General features: G+C 34.3%; 1 protein-coding gene across 1 annotated transcript in view; it reads left to right on the top strand.

The window, feature by feature from the left end:
• The first annotated feature begins 676 nt into the window (after positions 1–676).
• LOC136041230 (structural maintenance of chromosomes protein 2-like) overlaps positions 677–25,346 on the top strand; it is a 140,499-nt gene continuing 115,829 nt past the window's right edge. Inside the window, exons 1-5 of the mRNA XM_065725819.1 lie at positions 677–867; positions 13,843–14,130; positions 16,710–16,844; positions 20,825–21,029; positions 24,627–24,806. Coding sequence (XP_065581891.1) covers positions 700–867; positions 13,843–14,130; positions 16,710–16,844; positions 20,825–21,029; positions 24,627–24,806 — 976 coding nt within the window. The 5' untranslated portion in view covers positions 677–699. The remainder of the gene's footprint in view (positions 868–13,842; positions 14,131–16,709; positions 16,845–20,824; positions 21,030–24,626; positions 24,807–25,346) is intronic.

The raw sequence follows: 25,346 nt of genomic DNA, 5'->3' as shown, positions 1-25,346 counted from the left end.
GGGTTACATTGAGAAAGTTACTAGAAGAGATGAGATTATAATGAAATCACCGCAATGACAATTCGATATAGATATATGTTTCGCGATAAAGATATCTTATTTATAATTACTGTCAGGTAAGTGCCAGCTTATATACAATTAAATTTATTTTTTCTTTATTGGAACCTCTTTCGAAATCGATGGCAGTCAATTTTATTGATTTTTTGCATCACAGAAAATAAAACCAGGCCCTAAAACCTTTTAAATCTGTTATTTCCTTTGATGTTTTAATGCAATAATACTAAGGTAATCAATCAAGGAAGACGCAAGAAAAGTTTCAGTTCAACAGGGGGATAGGATATAGAAAACCAGGTGTTCCATCGGCTGATCATTTAATCTATTACCTGTTAACTCCAGATGATAAAGAAAACGCTTCTTAGTATTTTTATTGTTTCCTTTTGTTCAAAACTACTAAATAATAGTTAAGTCTTAAGTAAGGTTTCCATTAGGCTTCATTCTGATAAACTGAAAAAATTAACCAATGAACTCCGAGGTAATTGTTTTTTAAATGAAGCACTGGAAAAGGACGTTTCCTATTGGCTGACTTACTTTGCGTTATGTCCGTAAAACCCAAAGTAAAAACAAGCCTAAACACACTGACTGTCATCTACATTTTACGGTTTCTCTCTCCAATGCTGGGAAATTCAAATTTTTGAAAAAATGTACGTGAAATCAATGGTTATTGATGGTTTCAAGTCTTATGGCCAAAGAACAGAGATCAACGGTTTTGACCATGAATTCAATGCTATTACAGGTTTAAATGGTAGTGGGAAGTCGAACATACTCGATGCTATCTGCTTTCTTCTTGGAATCACAAATTTAAGTCATGTAAGTAGCCTATAGGTTTACTTAGGATAGCCTAAATTTAGACTCAAATTGTGTTTAGAGCCAATAATTGTTCAGCAATGTTTTCATTTGATGGGGTTCTAGTTTAACTTAGAAATGATGACAAAATTTTAGATGGTCAGGTTTTCACTAGGCTGTCTTGGAAAGAAGTTGCATCTATAGAGAGAAACTTCTATAGCCTACATAAATTCCTAGTCTGGGATAAATCATGCTAACTTGGAAAGGGATTAGGCTAGAAAAATTAAAATTTCAGGGATGGTTCTACAGATTAGAGTATTCTGTGGGAAGGTAGGCCTATTTTGAAGTAGTCTACCCACCTGTGCACCTCCCTGAAGAGGGCAGTGCCTGTTGGTTCCCTTTAAAAATCTTCTCATTATGAAATTGAAACCTTGCAAAACATATCTTCTACTTAAATGAAGGACAAGGAAACTGTAAGGTAACTTGTTGTTTTGTCAAAATTTCAGTAGGTATTGAACTGTCAATTAGGCAAATTTTTAAGACTTAGAAATCAGAAGAGAGTTTGCATAGAATCTTAGCAATACTTTCCCAGAGCATGTTTTTGGCCCTGAGTTCATGACTAAAAGTTTGATTGTTCCTAACCAATGCCCTTTCCAAGATAGTGAAAAGTAGCTAAACTAGAATTTTACCACATCTTACCTCAGGCAAATATCTTGATTAAATTGTATCATTCTTAAACATGGGTAGTAGCCTAGGCTCCTGATCTTGATTATAATGCACATAGCCTCATTGAACTTGGCAGATAGTTAGGACTGAGCTGGGTAAGTACATGGTTTATAATGACACCTAAAGGAAACATGCTGACAAAATAAAAGCAGCACCATTCAAATGCTTGTTTAATGCTATTTCCAAATATCAAAGCTGCTTTTCTGATAATGTACCCCCCCCTGTTCTGATGGTTGTAGATGTAGCCCTTAGTTATTAAAAATACTCAAATAATGAAAGATAATACTGGATAAGGGTGTCTGTTCTGAAATAACATTAAAAGCAAAAGGAGTAGTACCATATTCATCTTTATCATATGCTTTTCTTGATGTTTATAGTTATTCTGTCACTAGGGTTTTACTCTATCTTACTCTGTCACTAGGGCTACAAACCCTCTTTTGTTTTGTAGATGGGTCAGAAATAAATTGAATTGAATAAGTTATGTTTGTGATAATATCCCTCCCCACTAATGGTCCCAGGTGTTGCCCTAGGCTATATACAAACCTTAAAAAATGCTAAGTTAGTAAGTACATTCCTATTTTATAATTCACAACAAGTTTCAGTTAGTCATGTTTTCATCTTTCTTTTCAGTTTCATCTATGTTTTTAAATCATTTTGACTAATAAGTTCTTTGTTGCTTGTTGAATTCAATCTTTCATAATTATGCTAACCTTTTTTTCTCTTAGTTTTATGTGTTCCTCCATTTGAAAATCAAAACAGTTCAAAACAACAAAATAATGTTTGCCATCTATATCAGAACCTTGTTTTTCCACTTCTTGAATTTTATCATTTGGCCCAGTTCCAATTTGAGATTCACTCATTGTGTGAACACTGCTGTTGTTCTAATTAATATTAACTTTGGATTAATTGATAGCATATAAATTTTAGTTTCCAAAATTAAAGTCCCAAAAAACATGTGTGCAACCAGTGAAAATTGACTACTTTCCTCATTTCAATCCATAAGAAAATCTTTTTACACTAAATATTCCTATGTTGCCTACTTTTGTGGGCAGCTTCAAGGTAAAGAGGGTAAACAGTATGTTGTTACATTGATTTTCAGATTAAGAAAATCACAGCCCAAAGGGTGAAAAGCATATTGATGTTGTAAAGATCAAATTTTCTGAGCAGCAAAAGAAGTTTATTATGAAAATGATTTAAAAACTAAGATAAAAAAGAATTAAAGACAAAAATGTGATTACAAATTAAAAAGTAATAATTTCTTTACTAGCCCTGCATTTTCTAAGGTTTTTACAGTATATCATCTGGGACAGTTAGGGCAGCTGGGCAGTGTTTATTATCACAAATGCTGCTAGTATTTTGTAAAAGCATAAAATAAGGAACCAAATGACACTATTCTTTTTGTTTTATAGTTTTCCCCTTATAGCCACACTATCCAGTGGTACCCAACAAAATTCCACCTTTATAACATGGAACAAGTTTGCATTAATCAGATTGTCATATTTATCTTCCATTGTTAACCTCATTCTTAAGAAATATTTTTGTCCAATATTACAATCTGTTTTTGTCCATATTACATGAAGAAGATTGGTTTTCAAGGGTTGAGAATGAAACAAACCAATTTTAGCAAAGAAGAAATGATTTATTAATTATTACCACAATGTAGAAAGCTGATGTATCTGCATTGTGGCTGATGGTTTGAAAACTGAGGCATCGCAAAATGATAAAGAACAAAGAAATTAGTAATTTGGGCTATATTTGGGATCACCAGGGATGGGAGGGACTGTCAGAAAAGTAACCATGATATTCAGAAAGAGCATCAAATAAGGAGTTTAATGCTACTTCTTATATTTACTACTCTGTTTCTTTTAAATATGGTATTCCACTAGATAATTACCTTGTGCTAGTTAAGACTGATTGTCTACAATCCGAGAAAATTTTTATGGCACTTGGTATTTACCAAGTGTCATAAGAAGTTTATATGGGGGTGGGAGACTGTTAATTTGAAAAAATTAGAATAAATGAGGTATTTTTAACTTACAAGCAGGTGATTGGATCCTAATAAAATTTGATATTTAGAAAGGTATTGTGTCTCAGAGCTCTTATTTTAAATCCTGACCAGATCCAGTGACAATGGGGGGAGCTGGAGGGGTAAACCTGAAATCATGGAAAACACTTAGAGTGGTGGAATTGGGATGAAAGTTGGTGGGAAAAATAAGCACAAGTCTTAAATATGTGATTGACATAACCAGAATATCTGCTCTCTTTGGGGGAGTTGGGGGAGGGTTAATTTTGAAAAAATAGAAAAATGAGATATTTTTAACTTATGAAGGAGCAATCAGATCTAAATGAAATTTCGTATTTAGAAGGACCTCATAACTCAGATCTACATCCTGAGTGGATCCAGCATCATTGGGGGGTATGGAAATCTTGGAAAAAGTTTAGAGTGGAGAGATCTGGATGAAACTTGGTGGGAAGAATAAGAACAAGTCCAAGATACATGACTGACAAAAACGGACCTGATCTGGTGACATTGGGACAGTAGTAGGGCAAAACTGAAAATCTTGGAAAACATGAAAATTGACATATCTTTATCTTATGAATGGGTGATCAGATCTTAATGAAACTTGATATATAGAAAGGTCTTATGTCTCAGACGCTCTATTTTAGTTCGAATCGGATCCGGGAATATGGGGATTGGAGGGGGGAATCAGAATTCTTGGAAACTGGAAATCTTGGAAAATGCTTAGAGTGGAGAAATCAGGATGAAACTTGATGAGAAGAATAAGCACAAGTTCTATGTATGTGATTGACATAATTAGAACGGATCCGCTCTCTTTGGGGGGAGGGTTGGGGGTGTTAATTCAGAAAAATTAGAAAAATTGAGGTATTTTTAACTTAAGAACAGGTGACTGGATCTTAATGAAATTTGATATTTAGAAGGAACTCATGTCTCAGAGCTCTTATTTTAAATCCCGACCAGAACTGACGACATTGGGGGGGGGGGGTTGGAGGCAAAACCAGAAATCTTTGAAAATGCTTAGAGTAGAGAGATTGGGATGAAACTGGGAGGGTAGAATAAAAAAATGTCGTACATACATGACTGACGTAACCGGACTGGATAGGCTCTTTCTGGGGAATAAGGGGGGTCCAGTGCTTTGACGAGTTTGGTGATTCTGGACATGCTAGAACAATGAAAATTGGCAGGTGTGTCAGGGACCTGCACAAATTGACTTGATAAAGTCGTTTTTCCCAATTCGACCATCTAGGGGTCTGAAGGGAGAGGAAAAATTAGAAAAAATGATGTATTTTTAACTTACCTTTGGGTGATTGGATCTTAATGAATTTTGATATCTAGAAGGACCTTGTGTCTCAGAGCTCTTATTTTAAATCCTGACCAGAGTTAAGCCTCTCATTTTCCTTGTAAATCAGTCTATTGATTCTTAGAATTTTGCTAGAGCTCATGCCATATGAGCTCTTGGCCCTTCTAACCTTGTCACAAGTGCCATATGAGCTCTTAGCTCTTGTTATAACATTAAAACTTAGAACTTATTGGTCATCAATTGGGGGTTTCACAATTAAGCATTAACAGCCAAATTCAGTTAAATAATTTAGGATCCCTAATAACATTGATAATTACCAATCATTCTTCATATTTGTTAGTTATTCAGCAATGCATAATAATTTTTATAAATTGTTCTTACTTAAAGCTGAAAAGCAGATTGATTCTATTTCATTTGCATCAAGGGTATGGGATAAGTTACTGGACAAACTGTTTGTTCAGGTAGAGTTAGGACTTTCAAAACATTGCTTGTTTGTAGCCTACATTTATTTACTATTATGTTTATAAAAGTCACTCATAACGTGTTTTTTAAAATTGTTTTGTATTAATTTTATTTAATTAATCATTAGTTCTGTTTTTTAGAAGATTCCATGCTCCTTTAATCATGGATATTAATTAGCAGCATTGCTAAATTATTTTATAGTGTGGTTATGTGTGATAAGCCATATTGCTTGTCATAGTTTGTTGTATCTAACCCCCCTAGGGGGGAAGGGGACTAGGGCTCAATCATGATGGCAGCAATTAGTACATTTGGAAATAGCATTAAATAAAGAATCTAATGCTATATTTGGTAATTATGTGCCAAGATTCTCCCCCTCCCTCTAATAGGGCCAGATAAGGGTAAGTAACTCAAGTTGCTTGATACAGTATACCTTACAGTATACATACAGTTGATACCTTATTTGGAGCTGATTTTAGGCTTTTCACACACTTTGTTCTTTACCTGTAAACATTTTCAGTGAGCCCTACATCTTGCCAATAAGAAAGACCAGCAAGGCACAAGCCAAAATCAAGGTGGGGTCTAACAAGAGTTTTATTAAGTTCTATGGATATTGTTGCCTCTCAGCTACAGATGGTCCATTTTAATAGGTCAGGGATGAAATTTGCTCAGAAAACAATATGCTGAACATTGCTGAGGAACCTCAACATATTTTCATCTATGACACCAATGTCCCTTTCTTCTTCTCTATTTTCTAGTTGCTCTCTTATTTTAGTGATAGGATTGAAAGTTTAGTAGGTAGCCACTAGGTTGTCCTGTAGCCTGTATGTCATGTTTGATGTTTTGTGGGTTTGCAATGCGTAAACAGTTTTGCATCATCAGCAAACAAATGCATATTATTATCCACATGATAAAAAATGTCATTGATGTGCATGTACATCAGGAAAAGGTTTAGGCGTAGTACAGCTCCCCTTGGTACCCCACTCATTACTATGGCCTCATCAGAGTAAATTGTCTGGCCACCTATTTGCTTGCAGCTGGTGAGAGAATTCATTAGCCAGTCTATCATGGCTAAAATCTATGCCAGCAGCAGATAATTCAGAGTGCAGTCAACTATGGTATACCTTGTCAAGGGCCTTGGTAAGTCTAGGAGTTGTAGGTTGACTGGGTGTCTTTGGTCAATCAGGTTTGTAATTACTTTGCATGATTCCAATAGGTTCCGTTTGACTGATTGTCCTGACTGGAATCCATGCTTCTCTGCAGCTTAGGCAACAAGATCTTGTTGTTGGTTAAACATTTGAGAATTGAATAATTGACAAGTATTCAAGCATCTTAACAACAGCTGAAGTTAGGCTAATAGGTCAATAATTAACAGGCTTGATGCAGCTACCTTTTTTGAATACTGGCTTTATGTTGGCTACTTTCCAGCTTGCTTGTTGATAGCTCTCTAGAGGTAAGTGATGCCTGGAAGATTCTTGTGAGGGGGTTTGCTATCACTTCTGCAATTTCTTTTAGTAGTCTGGAATATATATTATTGGGTCCTGGTGACTTGTTAGCATCTAACTTCTGTAAATGTTTTAAGGGCACCTGTAGACAATGCTGTGATAATATCCATTGGGGCTTATATATCAAATTTTGGTGGGGAAGGTAAAGGGCCATCAGGTTCAGTTGTAGAAACTATAACAAATTATAGATTCAGTAAGTTAGTAAGCTTATTATTGTCTGCAATTTCTTCATCTCGTTTTGTTGTCAGTTTTTTGACATATTATCTATTTTGGTCTTAGATAAAGATGTATTTCCAAAACTTCTTTGGGCTTGTCTTGGCTTCATATGCAAGTTTCAATTCAAAGCTTGTTTGCAAGGCCTGCTTCAAGTTTTTAAGTATATTCTGGCTTCTGGAATTTTTCTCTCTGTGTTTAGGGAATTGGTGCTTTTTATATTTCTTCCTTGTCTGCTTTTACAGTTCATTCCCTCTTAATCTCTTTTGTCATTTTTGGAAGTGTTCTTGGTTTGGGGACAATTTTGCTCAAAGTGTGGTGATTTGCTTTGTTCATAAGCAATTCTTTGAAACACTGCCATTGCTATTCCACAGAACCAGATAAGACATCATCCCATGCAATGCTGTCAAGATCCATTCTAATTGTCTCATAATTAGTAAAGGTCTTCTTGATGTAGCAATTTGTTAACATGAGGAATGTTGTTCTGATATCTATGATGACAAGATCACTCTTTCTGATTTGGGGCACACATGAGATGGACAGGAGAGCTTCTGGTCTCCTGAGGAATGCCAAGTTGAGAAGGCTAGGCTGCTGTCCATCCCTAAGACGTGTTGACAATTGTTGATAATTTGGCGGAGAAGGGCATCATGAATAATGTTGATGTTGGACTCATAGGACCAAATGGGACAAATTTGGGGCTATTCTCAGCAAAATATGCCCTCTTTTGGTATTTTTTTTTATAAAACTTGAAAAACAATAAAACTGCCCCCCTAGATTTTGAAAAAAATATTTATAGAATAAAATCTTTAATTGTTGAATGCTATCTAGTGCTGTGCAATTTTCATGATCTCTCCACTCTGTTCCCAGTATTATATATTTTTAGCAGAGATGGTTCTGAAACCTGTTGTGTGAAAACTTTTTGTACTATGTGAATACAACCCATGTTGGAACCAACTGGGACAAAAACTAGTCTCAAGATTAAAACCTGTCTTCTGGGCAATTGCCTTCACCTTAGAAACAGGAGAGGAGTAGGTATAGAGTTAAATTTACAGTTTGTTGGTTACTTAGATGGGAAGAAAATGGAAATACTACTCTATGTGTGTTTTAATTTGGATTTCAAATGTGCTAATTACTACCCTTGTAAACATGTTCCCCCTTTCATGGGGCCAGATATTGTCCTAGGATTTAGCCTGCAAAACTTTTCTGTTTTTGGCAGATTGGTTTTATTATGAGTAGCCTGCAGAAACAGGGTGAGATACCCTGTAGTTGACCAGCTAATAACCACTTCAACTTTTAAGTTACTTTAAATTCTATTTACCATTAAATTTCAGGGTAAAGTCTCTTTAGTCTATAGGCACTATTTAAATGTTCTTGAGCATTCCCCCGCTTCATTTACTTGCAATAGGAACAATATTCCTACCATGTTTTTTTGTTGTTGTAAAAGGTTTGGAAGAACGGCTGGTAAATCTGCAAAGTAAGGCTAGTTTGCAAAATAAGAATTTCTGTTCGTTTTGGGTTGAATTTATTTCTTTTACGTTTTAATCTTTTACGTTGCAGCTACTAACTTACATGCGCAATCATCTTGATCAATTCCAGTAGACCAATCACCAATAAGAATCAGTCTTAATAGATTTAATAGATACCTTAAAATTTTACTCTCTTAAAATTGTTGACAGAAGGTCAACACCAATTTTTGATGGTTATATTATTATAGTATTAATGTCTTAGGTTAGAGCTACTAATCTAAATATGTAATCATCCTCAGTAACACTGGTCGTCAGTAACAAACACTCTTATACGCTAAAATATATACGTCTAATGCATCCCTTAATATACATATCTAAAACATATACCCAGGTATGGAAAAAATTCCAAAGTCACCTGTAACAGAATTCGACAGAATTCCAAAAGCTGCCAACACTTTAGCAGCATAGCTTGTGCTTTGACTGCTTTTCTTTGAACAAAAAGTATTTTGTGTTCGAAAACAGTATTTTCAGACAAAATTTACCTCTAAAATGTGTAGCAGTATCTCTTGTTGAATGTTGATAGAATCTGAAATTTATATTTTTAATGGTAGAATTCTAGTAATAATGTTTTAGGTTATTGCTACTAGGGCAAATGCATAATCATTCCCAGTAACAGTAGTCATTAACAGCAATCATTCTTAATACATTTAAAGCTATATATATATATATATATATATATATATATATATATATATATATATATATATATATATATATATATATAAATATATATATATATATACACGAAAACTTAAGCAAAGAGAAAACGGGTTTTAATGTTGACAAAGCAGTGAACAAAAAATAAAATATAAAAACAAAACTACACTTAGACTAAAAAAATTTCGGCCCCACATCTGGGAGCCTTTCTCAACGAAAAAAAAAAAAAAATTACAAATGACAAAAAAAGAAAAAAAAATTGTTTTTGTAAAAACTTAACTAAAAAAAAACACAACAACTAAACACACGAAAAAAAAATAAATAAGAACATTTTTTCGTGACATATATTCGTATTTATATGCATATATATGTATATAAATATAATATCCCCACCACAAACATGTGTTAAAGTTTAGTAATTAATGTTTAGTAATGTTTAGTAAAGTTTAATAACTAAAGTTAAAGTAAATTAATGTGTTAAAGTAGAGCTACTAACAAATGTATGCAGTTATCCGGATCATCTTCAACACTATCATTCATCCATTAAATTTAATATTAATTCTTGTAAGAATGTATACATTTAATATGCCTTCCAATGTGTACCAGTGTGGGAAATAACTTAAGTAAAAAGTACTCGAGTAACTTCTTAAGTAAATAATCTCAGCACTTCTACTGTACTTAAGTTAATGATTCTTAAAGCACTTAATATTCGTATTTAAGTAAAAACTAGAAGTACTTGAGGGCACTTCAGTAGTCAAGTACTTTAGAATAGTGTTCTGAAATCTTAAGCAAGGAAACCAAGGAGTATGTGGATTTGCCTTTTGTTTTGATGTGACCAGTTTTTATAGAATAGTGGAAAAATATATACAGATGGGACCATTTCAGCTGTGAAGTATAGAAGGCTATGAATTGTGAGTTTGAACTGACAGACTATATGTCTTTGACTGCAGACATTTGGCATGCTAACAGCAAAAGCTACCTGGAATGACTGTCCACATAGGTGAAAATCTTTTGCTCTTGCATTTTTTTGTTTTAAGGGCTCACATACCTATGACAAGATTGCTGATGAACTGAATGATGTCTTTGGGAAATGTAAAATTGTAGTTAAAAGAAAGGTATTGGCTGACAATGCTTCAAACTTCAGTAAAGCATTTGGAGAATTTCCGACAATCTCCTGTGGTAAGGGTCAAGTTAGTGGCAATGAGAAGGAAGTTGAGGCAGGTTAAAATTACTTATTCACGTTTTTAAATGTTGGAGAGATTCTTAGTAAGTGGAGTGAGCAAGAAAGTTTTGAGTACTTGCTTGTGTCAGTAATATACTCAATTTGCTTGTATCCAAAGATGCTGATAAAGCATTGAGTGAGGTTGCATATAAGCAGCAGTACCATGACGCTTTTGCCAGGTGTACTTCTCTCTGGGACACGGTTAACAAGAGCTCCAAAGCTGCAGATGCTGTAAAAAAGGTGTACAGTAGACATCTCGGCAGGCCTCTGAAAACTCAATGGTACAACAAAAAAGAAAAGCTTCATTATGTGTTTGATGCTTTACTGAAACCTTGGTTTGGTTCTCGTGATTTAGATTTTCTAGAAGAATATATGAAAGTCTTGGAGCCATTAGTGGTTACTCTGGAACCCTTCAGGGAAAAGAAAAGTGCTTCTTTATAACAACTTACCCTACAATTCAATCTCTATCCTGGACGAGATACTTTTTCATGCCAAGGATTATGTTGTTGCCACTTCTAGTCATCATTGTTTAAACTTAAGTAGCTCCCAAATTAGAGTAGGGATGTAGCTGTTGAATTCTTGGTAGAAGGAACAAGAAAGATTGAAGATCCCAAAGCTGTTAACAAGGCTGATAGAGCTAGCTATTTTTCTGGTGACGAATACTTTGACAGTAGCGATGAAGAGACTACAGAAAACTACTCTGAAATACGCAATCTGAAACGCGATGAAAATACTCTGAAGGTGGAGGTTCTTTCATATGTGGCTGATAGGCAAAAGAAAAATAACCATGCTTGAATATTACCCAAGAGTAAAGAAAGTCGTTAGGAAATTTAACTGCATAATTCTTTTGTCTGTACCCTGTAGAGTGACTGTTTTTGGCTTGTGGAAGAATTCTTACCCCAAAACAGAACATGCTGGGAGATGCTTTTTTGAACAGCTAATATTCTTGAAGGGAGCGAGTAAGAAATCCAATTCAATTTTTCTTTAGCGTTAAGGGATATATGGCAAATTCGATATTGTTTTTATTATTTAGCATTCTGATATTTTAAATGAATCGTATTTTCATTATCTACTAAGAGATCCTATTTCTGGTAGTGAAAAAAGAAAACAATTTCCACTGTCTTGGCTGGGTACCTTTTCGATAAGGCTCGTAATCTAAAATCCCAGGACAAGGATTTTACTTCTAGAACTGGCACACAGCATGGTCACAGTTTATATTGTACTATTGTCATAGGAGTTCTTCTAACAAATATCAACATGGAACCTTTCTGGTAGTCAATTTTGTAAGATAACTGCAAGTGGTATTCCCGCCTGTTTATCTGGCTCGTTTGTCTTCACCAGTACCAACATTTAATATGTCTTCCAATGTGTATATTTACAATCTAAAACAGTATTTTTTTTTATTAATTGTTGAGAGAATATTAAGATAATATTTTTGGTGGTTAATTTATACTATTAATGTTTTAGGTTCGAGCTTCTAACATACGCATGCGGTCGTCATAATCAAACAGTTCGTGGTAACGATCTGTAGTAAAGAGCGACCCGGCTCAATAGTAACCAAAAGTCTAAAAAATGGAATTTTGGCACCAATAGGTACATCAAAAGAATCGCATTTTAATGCTGATTTTAAATATATAAGTTTCATTAAGTTTAGTCTTACTCATCAAAAGTTACGAGCCTGAGAAAATTTGCGTTATTTTAGAAAATAGGGGGAAACACCCCCTAAAAGTCATAGAATTTTAACGAAAATCACACCATCAGATTCAGCGTATCAGAGAACCATACTGTAGAAGTTCCAAGCTCCTATCTACAAAAATGTGGAAATTTATATTTTTTGCCAGAAGTCAGATCACGGATGCGTGTTTATTTGTTTTTTTTTTCCCAGGGATGATCGTATCGACAGAGTTATCCTAGAATGTTGCGAGAGGGCTCATTCTAACGGAAATGAAAAGTTCTAGTGCCCTTTTTAAGTGACCAAAAAAATTGGAGGGCACCTAGCCCTCCTCCCACGCTAATTATTTTCCCAAAGTCAACGGATCAGAATTCTGAGATAGCCATTTTATTCAGCGTAGTCGAAATACCTTATAACTATGTCTTTGGGGACGACTTACTCCCCCACAGTCCCCGTGGGAGGGGTTACAAGTTCAAAACTTTGACCATTGCTTACATATAGTAATGTTATTGGGAAGTGTACAGGCGTTTTCAGGAGGATTTTTTGGTCGGAGGCAGGGGTTGAGAAAAGGGAATATGCTGGGGGAACTTTCCATCGAGGAATTTGTCATGGGGGAAGAAAATTTCCATGAAGGGAGCGCAGGATTTACTAGCATTCTTTAAAAAAACAATGAAGAAGTTTTTTTTCAGCTGGAAGTAAGCAGCAGCTTTAAAACTTAAAACGAACAGAAATTATTACCCATATGAGGGGCTCACCTCCTCCTAATACCTCGCTCTTTACGCCAAAGTATTTTTAGTAATTTCAACTATTTATTCTGCGGCTTTTGTGATTCAGGGGTCATTCTTAATGAATTGGGACAAAATTTAAGCTTTAGTGTAAAGAGCGAGGTACTGACGAGGGGGCGAGCCCCCTCATATATGTAATAAAAACATAAGAATACACAAGTTCTTTACGTAAGCTAATTTATAAGTTACGTATATCTTTTACTTATAAAAAGATTCGTAAAAAATTTAAAGTTCTAGTTGCCTTTTTAATTAACCGAAAATCGGAGGGCAACTAGGCTTCCTCCCCCGCTCTTTTTTCTCAAAACCATTCGATCAAAATTATGAGAAAGCCATTTAGCAAAAAAAAAAAAAAAAAAATATACAAATTTCGTTTTAATTATTCCTCTGCGGAGAGCCAAAATCAAAACATGTATTGATTCAAAAACGTTCAGAAATTAAATAAAAAAACAAGTTTTTTAAATGAAAGCAAGGAGCGACATTAAAACTTAAAACGGACAGAAATTACTCCGTATATGAAAGGGGCTTTTCCTTCTCAACGCCCCGCTCTTTACGCTAAAGTTTTTTACTGTTTTAAAATGTAGAGTTAAAAGAAAGAGTCAAACTTTAGCGTAAAGAGCGGGGCGTTGAGAAGGAAAAGCCCCTTTCATATACGGAGTAATTTCTGTCCGTTTTAAGTTTTAATGTCGCTCCTTGCTTTCATTTAAAAAACTTGTTTTTTTATTTAATCATCTTCAGTAACATCATTCATCAACAAAATTTGTTATTAATTCTTGTAAGAATGTATACATTTAATGTCTTCCAATGTGTATATTTACTATGTAAAACAGTATTTTGTATTTATTAATTGTTGGCAGGATATTAACATGATATTTGTGATGGTTAATTTATATTATTAATGATTATTAATGTTTTAGGTTCGAGCTACTAACTTACAAGAGCTTGTTTACAAAAACGGAACAGCTGGAATAACAAAAGCCTCTGTTTCAATTACGTTTGATAATTCAGACAAACTCCAGAGTCCTCTGGGCTATGATCATTTTGATGAAATTACCATAACACGTCAAATTGTTGTCGGAGGAAAAAATAAGTATCTTATCAATGGAGTCAATGCACAGAATAACAAGGTTCAAGATTTGTTTCGTTCTGTACAGTTGAATGTCAATAATCCGCATTTTCTTATTATGCAAGGAAGGATCACAAAGGTAAGCTAACATGCTTAGCCCAATCTAGATCACGACTTCTCTATCCTCCATTATATATTTGAAAATTAATTGTTTACATGTTGAATTTTGAATTGAACGCATATTTGAAAGTATTTTACCTTTTTTTTGATGATGGTATGGGACTGTGGGTTGAAAACTGTGGAAGTAATAGATTATTAGATTAGTTTTATTATGGTGACTCAAAGGGAGGTAGTTTGCTATGGGGAAGGGGAGGGGGGCAACTACCCCTCCCAGGGATTGGTTTGAAACTTTATATTTTTGTTATTGACTAATTGTTTAAATAAAGAATTTTTTAATAAGATATATCTGACATTGATTTGATATCAGAAGCTTATTTGGGAAGACGGTTCTCAAAAACCGCAGACCTGCCACTTCTGTCTTACGATTGGCTGACAGTTCGATAATGGAGATTATAGTTCTAAAATAGAATGCAAAACTACTAACTGAATTTTGACCTCAGTCAAAGACAAAACCCAGCTCCTGAATGTTTCTCTAAGGCTTTAGCCTATAAATATAAATTCTATGTAAATGTCACATCATGCCTTTTGAATTGCGGCAGATAAAGTAATTATTATGAGGTAATGCAAACAGTTTTTAGTCACGTCTCAACCTAGTTTGGAGAAATTTGAGGAATTTTAGTAATGCTGATTATGATTTTGTTTGATATATTTATTTTTTGTTTTAGTAGTGCTGTATGTGATGTAAGAATCTGTGTTGAAGATGTGTTGTTCGCCCATCGGCGGGGGGATATTGTTTTGTTTTCTTTATTTATATAGAGTTATCTGTTGGGAGTTGGAGTTGGCCTAACGAACTGAAAGGTGTCTTGGCACTTATTTTCTTTAATTTATATGTGAATAAAATTATACTCCTGAAAAAATAGTACCAAGTTTGTATTTAGATTTAAAAAGATCTCTAAGTTGATGTGGTATTAATAAAACGACAATCAACATCATCAAAAGACAGAATAAACTTTAATCACATCTTGGAGCTGTTAAGGATTTTTACCAGCCTCCAGAATCTTTGCTACTTGTTACAAAAACTCAAATTGACTGCCTAACTAGAGAAAAAAAACTTGTTGGCTGTTAAAAACGAACAATTAGATTGTAGATATCCTACACTCGGGTAGATGACCCCTGAGCCTCTCATTCGAATATATACTATTTGCTGAATATCTGTTCCTGCCTAGCCAGGCATGTAGATGACCTCGAACCCTTCCAATAGAATACATACAATTTGGCTGGCAACTCCTTGTTTAAAGTTTTCTTAAATGCATCGTCAGATAGTATTTTTAAAATACGTGTAAAGGCTGCTCCACCAGTTGATAGAGGCATTATAACATCATATCTGTTGTGCTTATTTTTGAGGCTTAGGAAAAGCTGGGAAAGGACTGTAGAGGCATGGTTGCACCCGTCAGAAAGTTCTCGAAGCGAATATAATCCTAAGTTATAAGATAGATGGTAAATTAGCCCGCCCTCCTGCTGGCTGGTTACCACTATTGATAAAGTCAGCAATGGTTTTGAATCAGAGATAAATTTCAGCTGTTGGGTTACTATAACAACCAGGACTCTCTTGCCTTCTGTTAAAATTAAATTATGAATTCTTCCAGTATCTATGGTTATTGACAAAGTTTGAATGGGGGAGGGGGCAGAGAGACAATGCCGAGTCCCCTATAAAATTCTTAAAGCAAATGTAAAGCTAAGTTGTGACATAAGATGATAAATTTGCTAATGTGCTAACTTTTTACACTTTTATCAAAAACCTTATATTTCACAATGTTATTGATAAGTTGCTATTTGAGAATATATTTTTCTCTATATTTCGAATTATACAGGCCTAAAAAATTCAGGTTTTAAAAATGCAAGGGGTAATTTTATAAATATTTGGTAGATAACCTCAATTTTTCCATCAACTCAGGACTTAAAAAAAAAAATTAATTTGATATTTCTGTTTAACTCTTAGGCCGATTTGCATGTACTGTCAGCAATAATAGATTTTATTCCCTTAAATCTATGGAGAATGATTGATCTTTGGTAAGGAAAATTCAAATTTTCAGTGAATATTTTTTTTACGTCTGAATTCGTGATAACCACTATTGCCAGAACTCAACAGTCGCCTGTCGTCAAGAGAAAAACGGAATGTTAATTTGAGCTTTAAACTTCTCACATCTGATTATGGTGATGTTTCTAAAAGAAAATCACTTGCAATTAATTAATATCACTTGCATATATATATATATATATATATATATATATATATATATATATATATATATATATATATATATATATATATATTCGTATTTAAGTGTAATTGCTTATTAATGTATTTGAACAGTGAACTTGAGGCAAATTTCTTACTGGTTTTAATATGAAATCGCTTGAAAATTTGGGTTTGTTAGAAAAAGCGACTGGCACTAAAATGAACAAAGTAAAGAAGGAGCAAACTGAGGAGACCTTTAAAATGATCAGAAAAATAAAAAGCAAAAACAAAGGCTGCCATTTATGTGTAATTACTGAGTAAAGTAGAGAAACCGTTAATTTGATGCGAAATGTTTGTAGGTTTTGAATATGAAACCGCCTGAAATTTTGGGTATGTTAGAAGAAGCCGCTGGAACTAAGATGTACGAAGTGAAGAAGCAACAAGCTGAGAAAACGATTGAGAAGAAAGATGCTAAGCTCAGAGAAATTGAAGAGGTAATTTTACTGATTTGAATTGTAACTAAAATTCAAAAGATATCAAAACAAACATATTCCCCCCCCCCTGAACGTGTCTTAGATCCATTCATATCTGAAATCCATAACTTTCTGAGGCTTGTCTTTCGGTTTTTACAAAATTATGAAGTTTTTAGTGCAGGTCACATTTTCGTCAGTATTGTCGCGTTGGACCGCGAAAATAAACAGGCAAGACTATCTAGTTAAATTGGACAACGATTTTCGTCTCTAAAAATCGAAATATTAACAGTCTGTTTATTACCAAAGAAAAATAAATCTTTAAAGAAAGCTGTTTTTGCTCATTTTTACCCTTGTTTCTCTTTTTTAAATTCGGTGCACCCAAAGATGCATACCTGCATAACTGGTTGTGCAGGTTTCCATTTAACCAATTCCAATAAATCAGATTTTGTTTTGCTGTCTTTAATACTTAGGATGTGCGTAGGGATATATTGATATTCGTCTGGACGAATATTGAGGATACAGCATATCTTCAATGTCACACTCAAGGATAGTCTGGATAGGGCCTGAAATGTAGAAACTCACTACAGCATCAAGCCACCAAAGGCCGTCACACTGGCGAGCAAACTATTTAAGGCCTTTACTTTAGCCTGGACTTGCTGGTCTTGCTGGTCTTGCTGTTTTGCTGTCAGTTTCGCTGTCTTTAATACTTAGGATGTGCGTAGGAATATATTGATATTCGTCTGGACATGAATTCCTCAAAACTATAAAACCTAGTCTCCTATCCTCAATGTCACACTAAAAGGTCGTGTTTGATACTTTTACAATTGACATTTTTCTTGAGAATATAAAGAAGCGAATCGTCATACTCACGGTACAAGGTCATGTCTGACATGTTTGCGGTTGTCATTTTTATTAGAATATGAAGCAAGGAATCGTCCCGCCAAAAGGTCACGTTCGACATTTTTACAATTGATATTTCTTTGGGAATATGAAGCAGCAAATCTTCACTGTCGCGCCAAAAGGTCACGTTTGACCTTTTTAAAATTGACATTTTTGAGAATATAAAGCAACGAATCGTCACTGTCACGCTAAAAGGTCGCATTTGACATATAGACACTTTTGAAATAATTGCCCGAAATATTTTTTTTTTACTAGCAATAGCAGTTTATTATCCAAAAGCAACAGAGACAAAATCAGTCGGTAGCACATCCGAAGCGTCGCTTGCGAGGGTGTGCTATTAACAAAAAAGAACAAAATTAGAAGAGGAAAAAAAAATAATAAGAACAAAGAAAAAACAATCTCAGTCTGTTTCGAAGGTTTACTTACCAAGCAACCCCACACGTAGCTCAGATTTAAATTGACTAATGGGTAATTCCTTGGTACTTTAGACAAGCTTATTCCACAGCTTAGCCCCTCTGTAAATAACTGAAAAAGAAGTCCTATTTGAAACTAGGCGAGGAACCTCAATATCTCCACTTGTCCGAGTTCCGTGACAATGAATGTTGGACCTTTCCCGAAATATTCCTGTAAAAAAGACTGAAAGGCACCCATAATTTCAATCATAATTTCAAGACTGAAAGGCACTTGTGCATAAAAAACAGTGTACAAAAATCACGCAATCCAGCTGTAGGCATTATATTAATTATATACTGTACATTGGCCTGACAAAATCCCGCTTCCCTATTCCAAGAAATGATTTAATGGCATTGTTCTGTAGTACGCGTATTGGCGAAGTATTGAGGGGAAAGTACCAAACCATACAGACGAACAGTACAAAATATACGGATGTATCAGAGAAAAATATAATAACCGTAAAACATATAAACGAAAAAAGTGTTTTAAATTACTGATAATACCTGTATTCGGCGGTAGTATTTTACTTATAGCTTTTACATGGTACTTAAATGATAAATTTCCGTCAATTATAATCCCAAGGTACTTAATGGAAGTTGACCGCTCAACAATTCCCTTCGGTGAAGCTGTTCCCGCAATCCAAGAATAATAATTTGAAGACCGTGAAAAGATAACAAAATCTGACTTACTTATATTTTTTATTTATTTATTTATTAATACCAAATACTCAGGTATACTTAATACCTTATATTAGGTCAATCCGGTTTACCTTCAACCAAAGATATGTCTTAGTCATTGCTGCATTAGTTGTAGAGGTAATTTGTTGTTCAGTTGAAGCAACGCACATCAATGTCGCATCATCAGCAAATAAGGGTGTTGTGATTTGCTAAGATGTTCTCAAAGTGAGGACTGTCCAAAGTGCAAATCAGAAGTTTGATGAACATTAATTACCCTGCCGACCTCCTTTCAATGTTATCTCAAACAGTTTTGACAAATACCTCAGAAGTGTGTAGGTTTCAGACATGGCCTTGAGGCATGAGTGCGATGTTACTTTAAATGGATATGCGTAGGATTATATTGATATTTTCCTGAGCACAAATTCGTCAAAACTATAAAACCTGCATTCCCATATCGTCATTGTTCCGCCAAAAGATCGTATTTGATATTTTTATGTTGTCAAGGTAAAACCAAAAACGTCTATTAAGCTGTTCTCAAAGTGAGAACCAGTGAGAACTCTTCTCAATTCAAATCAGATGCGTGATTGATAAATCACCCTGCTGATCCTCCTTTCAAGGCTCAAACGGTTTTTGGAAATCCTCATAAGTGTGAAAGTTTTAGATGCAGCCTTTAGGCGTGAATGTGACAATACTTCTCCATATTTCAAAACAAACCTATCCTCTGGAAATGTGTTCCTGACAGCTCAAACGGGTTTTGGAAAATACCTCAGACGTGTGAAAGTTTTTCTAATGAAAATACCCCTAAAAAATTGTAACATTGATTTGTACTACAGATGAAAAAAGTAAAATTATTCTTATTAAAAAAGGAAATAAAAACCAGAACAGTTTTTTTTTGTTTAATTTCTGCATGAATTCATATCTCATAGTTTTTTTTTATTTATATATACTTCTTTATATTTATCATGTCTAATATATTGTTTTGTTATTAATTGTTTTTATTATAATTTACCTTTTTTGCCTTTTAATTTTGGAAATACATAGGTACAATGCTAACTGTTGAAACCAATTCAACAAGCAAGCCAGGAACTGACTTATTACATTCTTTCTATATCAATAGTCTGGATTTCTTCTTCTTTTTCTTAAAAAAAAACCTTGAATCCTAAATGGGTTCCTCTCAGCTTCCAATATGTTGCTGTTCTATTACTTCGTGACCAACCTGCTTTTTGCTCGTTTTATTTTTTTTCTCATGGATTTTTTTTTCTGAATTCGTGAACAAGAAATCAAAACAAAATATAAAATTTTCTTGACTTGTAAAAAGCTCAAGTACTTGAGCCCCCTGTTCCCAACAATTTAAGACCTACAGACTGGCTGCTACCAATACGGCTGTTCCTGCTCGTTCTGGGTCTCTTCTATAGAAGGTAACAATAATCAAAGAATAAAGAAAAAGTATAAGCAAAAGAATCGTGAGAAAATCAACAACATAAACGACAACGAAATTTCAAAACGATACTCCTTATTACAAGAATGGACATAGCTACACAGAAATTTGGAGAAAAGGAGATATGGCGAATCTAGATTAATTGATACATGGCAAAATCAAAACATACATGACAGGAATCTGTGAATTCTGAAATTAAAGATATCTTCCTATAACAGACATAAATGGCACACGAATTAGGTCTATTCCTGTCACGGTCGTATCCAGGATTTTTACAGAGGGGGGGGGGGCTTACAAATGAGAAAATGTATCAAAAATTTGTTTATGATCATTTCGGGGGGGGGGGGTTCATACCCACTAAGCTCCCTGTGGATACGGCCTTGATTCCCGTAATTATTTTTGTTTGACAATTTTAAAAGAAATTATTTCTCTTGCGAGGATGCCTTTGTTTTTTTTTTTTGCAGGGTGATTTTTTTGTGCCAGTTTTAGATCCAGTAATGACTAGTTTTTCTAAAAATATGCCTTTTCCACAGGTAATAATGGAAGATATAACACCTACAATAAATAAGCTAAAGGAAGATAGGTCACAGTATCTGAACTATCAAAAGATTCAGCGTGAGTTGGAACATTATCAGAAGATTTATATTGCACAGCAATTTGTGATGCTTGAAGAAAGGCTGAAAAAAGCCAGCGACGAGTACCAAATTCAAGTGAACGAAATTGATAATTTGAAGAAAGGTAAGGGATTCATAGCATTCACACCCTGTGTTTTTCTTTATGCTCAAGCACAAGAGCTGTTGATTTGAATAAGAAGTATTTTTAAAGAACTTTGACAGTTTAGCATAAAGAGCAAGGGTTGAGGAATGGACAGCCTCCCTCATTTAAAGAGCAATTTTCTGTTCGTTTTAACTTTTAATGTTGGTCCTTACTTTGAGTTGGGAAAGCTATTTAAAAAAAAATTAGTTCCTTGCATGGGCGACGATATTATTGCATATACCTTCTGGACAAACGTCTTTAATCGTTGCGCTTTTTTTCTTAATTAGGAGCTGACCCTTTTTATTGGAGCTGGAATGTACAGAAGTTTTAAAATGTGAATTCCATTCGGGGAGCTGTCCACTTGGTCGATCTTCTCATTACTCAACATCACCTTTTGATTCATTTATTCCAAGCCTTAGCGACATAGTCTTGTGAAAATTAATTTTGAAACCTATTCTTGCATCCTAAACTAGAAAAATCTCTAAATTTCATTCATTTTGCTAACACTTTCATCGAGGATGTTTAAATCATCAGCATAATCCAAGTCTAGGAAAATTTTACCTCCCCGTTTAATTCTGTGTTCCCCATTGCCTTTGATTTGACCCTTAGGACAAAGTTCTTCAAAATGATCCATATAAATGCGGGTAGAATGCAACCCTGCTTAACTCCTGCTTTAATATAAAATCAGCTACTAACCTAATTTCGTACCCCAACCGCAACATTTTTTTTCTCATAAATAGCACTAATGACATTAGTGTATTTGTCTGGTGTACCATACAAGGATAAGGTTCGTGCTAAAGCACTTCTATCAGCTGAATCAAACACTTGCTCATTATCTTTAAAAACAAGAACTTAAGGTGTTTGATAAATCAGGCATTTCTCAATTATTAATTTAGGAAAATATGGTTGACACATCCTCTACCCTTCCCAAAACCGCACTACTCGTCTGTTAAGAGTTTACCTAAAGTATCTCTTAAGTCTAAAAAATATCATCGTATTAAGTAATTTGCTACCTACAGAAACCAGACTAATGCCTCTATAATTACCACACTCAGTCTTATCACCTTTCTTAAAGAGGTGTTTAGATAGTGAAATCGTTAGGTACTTTCCCTTTTTCAAAAATCTTAGTCAGAATCTTAAGTAAGTTATTTCGAACTTCATAACCACTATATTTAAGAGGCTTATTTATCACACTATCAGCACGCTGGGCCTTATTATTTTTTAATCCTTTCAGTTTTGTCATTAATTCTTCCTCACAGAATAAACCTTCCTTCAAATCCAAAGTGTCAAAAATCTTTTCATTCTTTTCTGTGTCTTTTTCTGTAACTCTCTCCCCGTTTTGAACATTCTCAAAATGTGCCAACCATCTCCCTTTGACTCTTTTCTTATCACTAATTGTAGCCCCGTTACTATCATTAACTATGAAAAGTCCAGATTGACTAGTCCCTATTGTAATGCTTTCTCTACTATCTTTACATTTCCCTTATTTGCCTATAATCTATTATCAAATAATACTTGTCCAAGTCCCTCCTCCTCTCTTTTAAACATAAACCTTTAACACTAATGTTTTTTTAGCTGCGTTTTGAACTTTCTTCCCTAAGACATCATCGTCGACGTCACAAACTATTTTCCTAAAATTATTCTAACCATCTTCTATATTATGATATTTTACACTCTCCAGGCTAGTATTCAACTGCTCTTGGAAATTTTCTCTCAAATTGTCATCCTAGAGTCTACCAACGTCATAGCTTTCTGGAAGGTGGTTACCCTTACTAAATTTTAGCTTTAAATTAACCCTACACTCTACTAGATAGTTACTAACAACCATAGCCCTCCTATATATCCCAACATCTTGTATCAATCCCGTTAGTCTTCGGTTTACAATAACATAATAAACAAGGTTAGCTGTCCTACCGTCATCATCCTTTCATAATTCAGACCTGAGAAACTTCAAAACAAGTATATGTTACTAGAGAAATTCATTAAAAATTACTAGTAGTAATTTTTTGCAAGTTTTGTAATTGTTAGCTAATAGAAATTGTTTCTAGTTTTTCGCAGAAACCTATAAATTGGATAAAAAATTTAAAAACGGGACCTTCGATTCTAGACAAAGATTTCAAAGCACAAAAAGAGCATGAAAATTGCGATTCTAAAATTTTCGAAGTTGTTTAAGAATATCTCTAAGTGTTGTTAGTGACATCTCTCCGATAGTCCGGTGAAACATAATTGTTAAATAAGGTTGTATTTTTATTATGTTAGTATGGATGAAACTTGCATCACATCATTGGTCTGAGGTATCAAGACTGTTACTCGATATTTGTGTTCTTGTTGTGTATTCTTGTTATCCGAGGGGGATCCAAACTGCAAACAACTTAGGAATTCTTTATGATTTTTTTGTACTATAATGGATTCATTTTTAACATAACCTTTGTAAAGATCGATGAACTTCCATTCTTTTAGACATTTTTGAAGAAATTTAGAGGCTCCATTATGAGCTACGTTCTTGCTGCGTGTTTTGTCTCATCAGTGTCACTGATAATGGACGCCTTCCAACTGTTTTTTGAGTTTTGGGAATGAAAGAAGTCATATGGACTAGTAGATTTTTTTTGGAATATCCACCAGACTCTCTCAAGACTTCGTTTGCAACGCATTAAGAATGCGCTGGTTTTTGTCGTGATAGAACAGGACTCCAAGATGAGGCTGAACGCTTTCTAGCTAATTCTGCTCTTAATTTCCTTAAAGCTACTACGTAAAGGCTATTGATGCAGCTTTTCTGGACGTTTTTTCGCTACTTCTGTCCTCGATGTGCTCAAAACTACATAATAGGCTCCCGTTGCAGTTTCTAGATCTTCGAGAAAGTCTAAAACCACACCTTAGAAGAATTTGTGGTGTATCTCGATGACATAAATTTTTGAATGGCCCTCGTATACTCTCGTTACCTAACTGGACTTGATATTTAACAAAGGTATACGTTATTCTAGTTTGGATTTTTTTTGGAAATTTGGAAATTTTTTGAACGGCCCTCGTATACTCTCATTACCTAACTGGACTTGATATTTAACAAAGGTTATATTATTTGATATTAATTTGGAAAGTTTTTGGACGGCCATCGTACACTCTCGTTACCTAACTGGACTTGATATTTAATGAATGTATACGTTATTCTAGTTTTAAAATTTTGTTGGAAATTTTTTAGGAATTTGAAATTTTTTTGAACGGCCCTTGTATACTCTCGTTACCAAACTGAACTTGATATTTAACAAAGGTATACGTTATTCTAGTTTGGAATTTTTTTTGGAAATTTGTAAATTTTTTGAACGACACTCGTATACTCTTGTTACCTAACTGGACCTGATACTTAGCAAAGATATACGTTATTCTAGTTTGGAATTTAGTAACTTCAGTTTACGAACACCTTTCTTATATTTAGACAAAAATTGGAATTTAGCTTTTTGAATGATATATGCTGAAATTCAGTCAGAATTCAGGTTTAATAATAGGTAACTGAATAACAATGAAAGTATTTCGTCTGCTTCCATTTTTCTTATGCTATGAGAACTAACTTTCCTTTTATTCTAGCATGTGAGCTGGGAACAGAAGAAATAGCCAGCGTAGAGGAAGAAATTTTAGAACTACAGCAGAAGAAAGAGGGAGACGCTGGTCAAGTACTTTCAGATTTGGAAGCACAGCTGAAAGAATCTGTCAAGGAGCAAACAAAGATGGAAGGAGTCGTGAAATCACTGCAGTCTAATATAAAAGGTATTGTTCCGAATATACCTAAAGATTACTGGTAACTTACAAGGATGAAAGCTGGCGCTAATGTTGATTTAAAATACCATCCAGTGCCATCTAGTCTTTGGGGTTTCTTGACCTTTTGTCAGTATAATAAGGTAAAATTAGTATTGTTAGTGTAATTGCCAAGATTATTGTTGTAATAAGTGACTGATCTCAGTTCTGGAAAAAAAAAAAAAAAACACAATTACTAAGCTCAAAAAAGACCAAGGAATGCCAAGTGCTAGATGGCGCTGTTATTTTTTAATTGACGCTAGAACCAGTTTCCACTCTTATATGTTTCCAATAATCTTTTGCATTAGGTATTTCATTGATTCAAGCGATTGGTGAAAATCGTTTCTCGAAGAAGAGATAAAGAGATAAATTGCACATATGAGATAAATCACTTTTTTCCTCTTTAAAATATGCAGGGATAAGCTTAGAATAGAATTGTGCTTAGTGAATTTTTTTATTTTGTAATAATTTTGATTGCTAGAAATCGTTTGTCAAAGAAGGAACTGAGTCCTA

The sequence above is a fragment of the Artemia franciscana genome, unplaced genomic scaffold (assembly GCF_032884065.1).
Source record: "Artemia franciscana unplaced genomic scaffold, ASM3288406v1 PGA_scaffold_1180, whole genome shotgun sequence".
Taxonomy (NCBI): domain Eukaryota; kingdom Metazoa; phylum Arthropoda; class Branchiopoda; order Anostraca; family Artemiidae; genus Artemia; species Artemia franciscana.
This window is presented reverse-complemented; position numbering and strand designations above follow the sequence as displayed.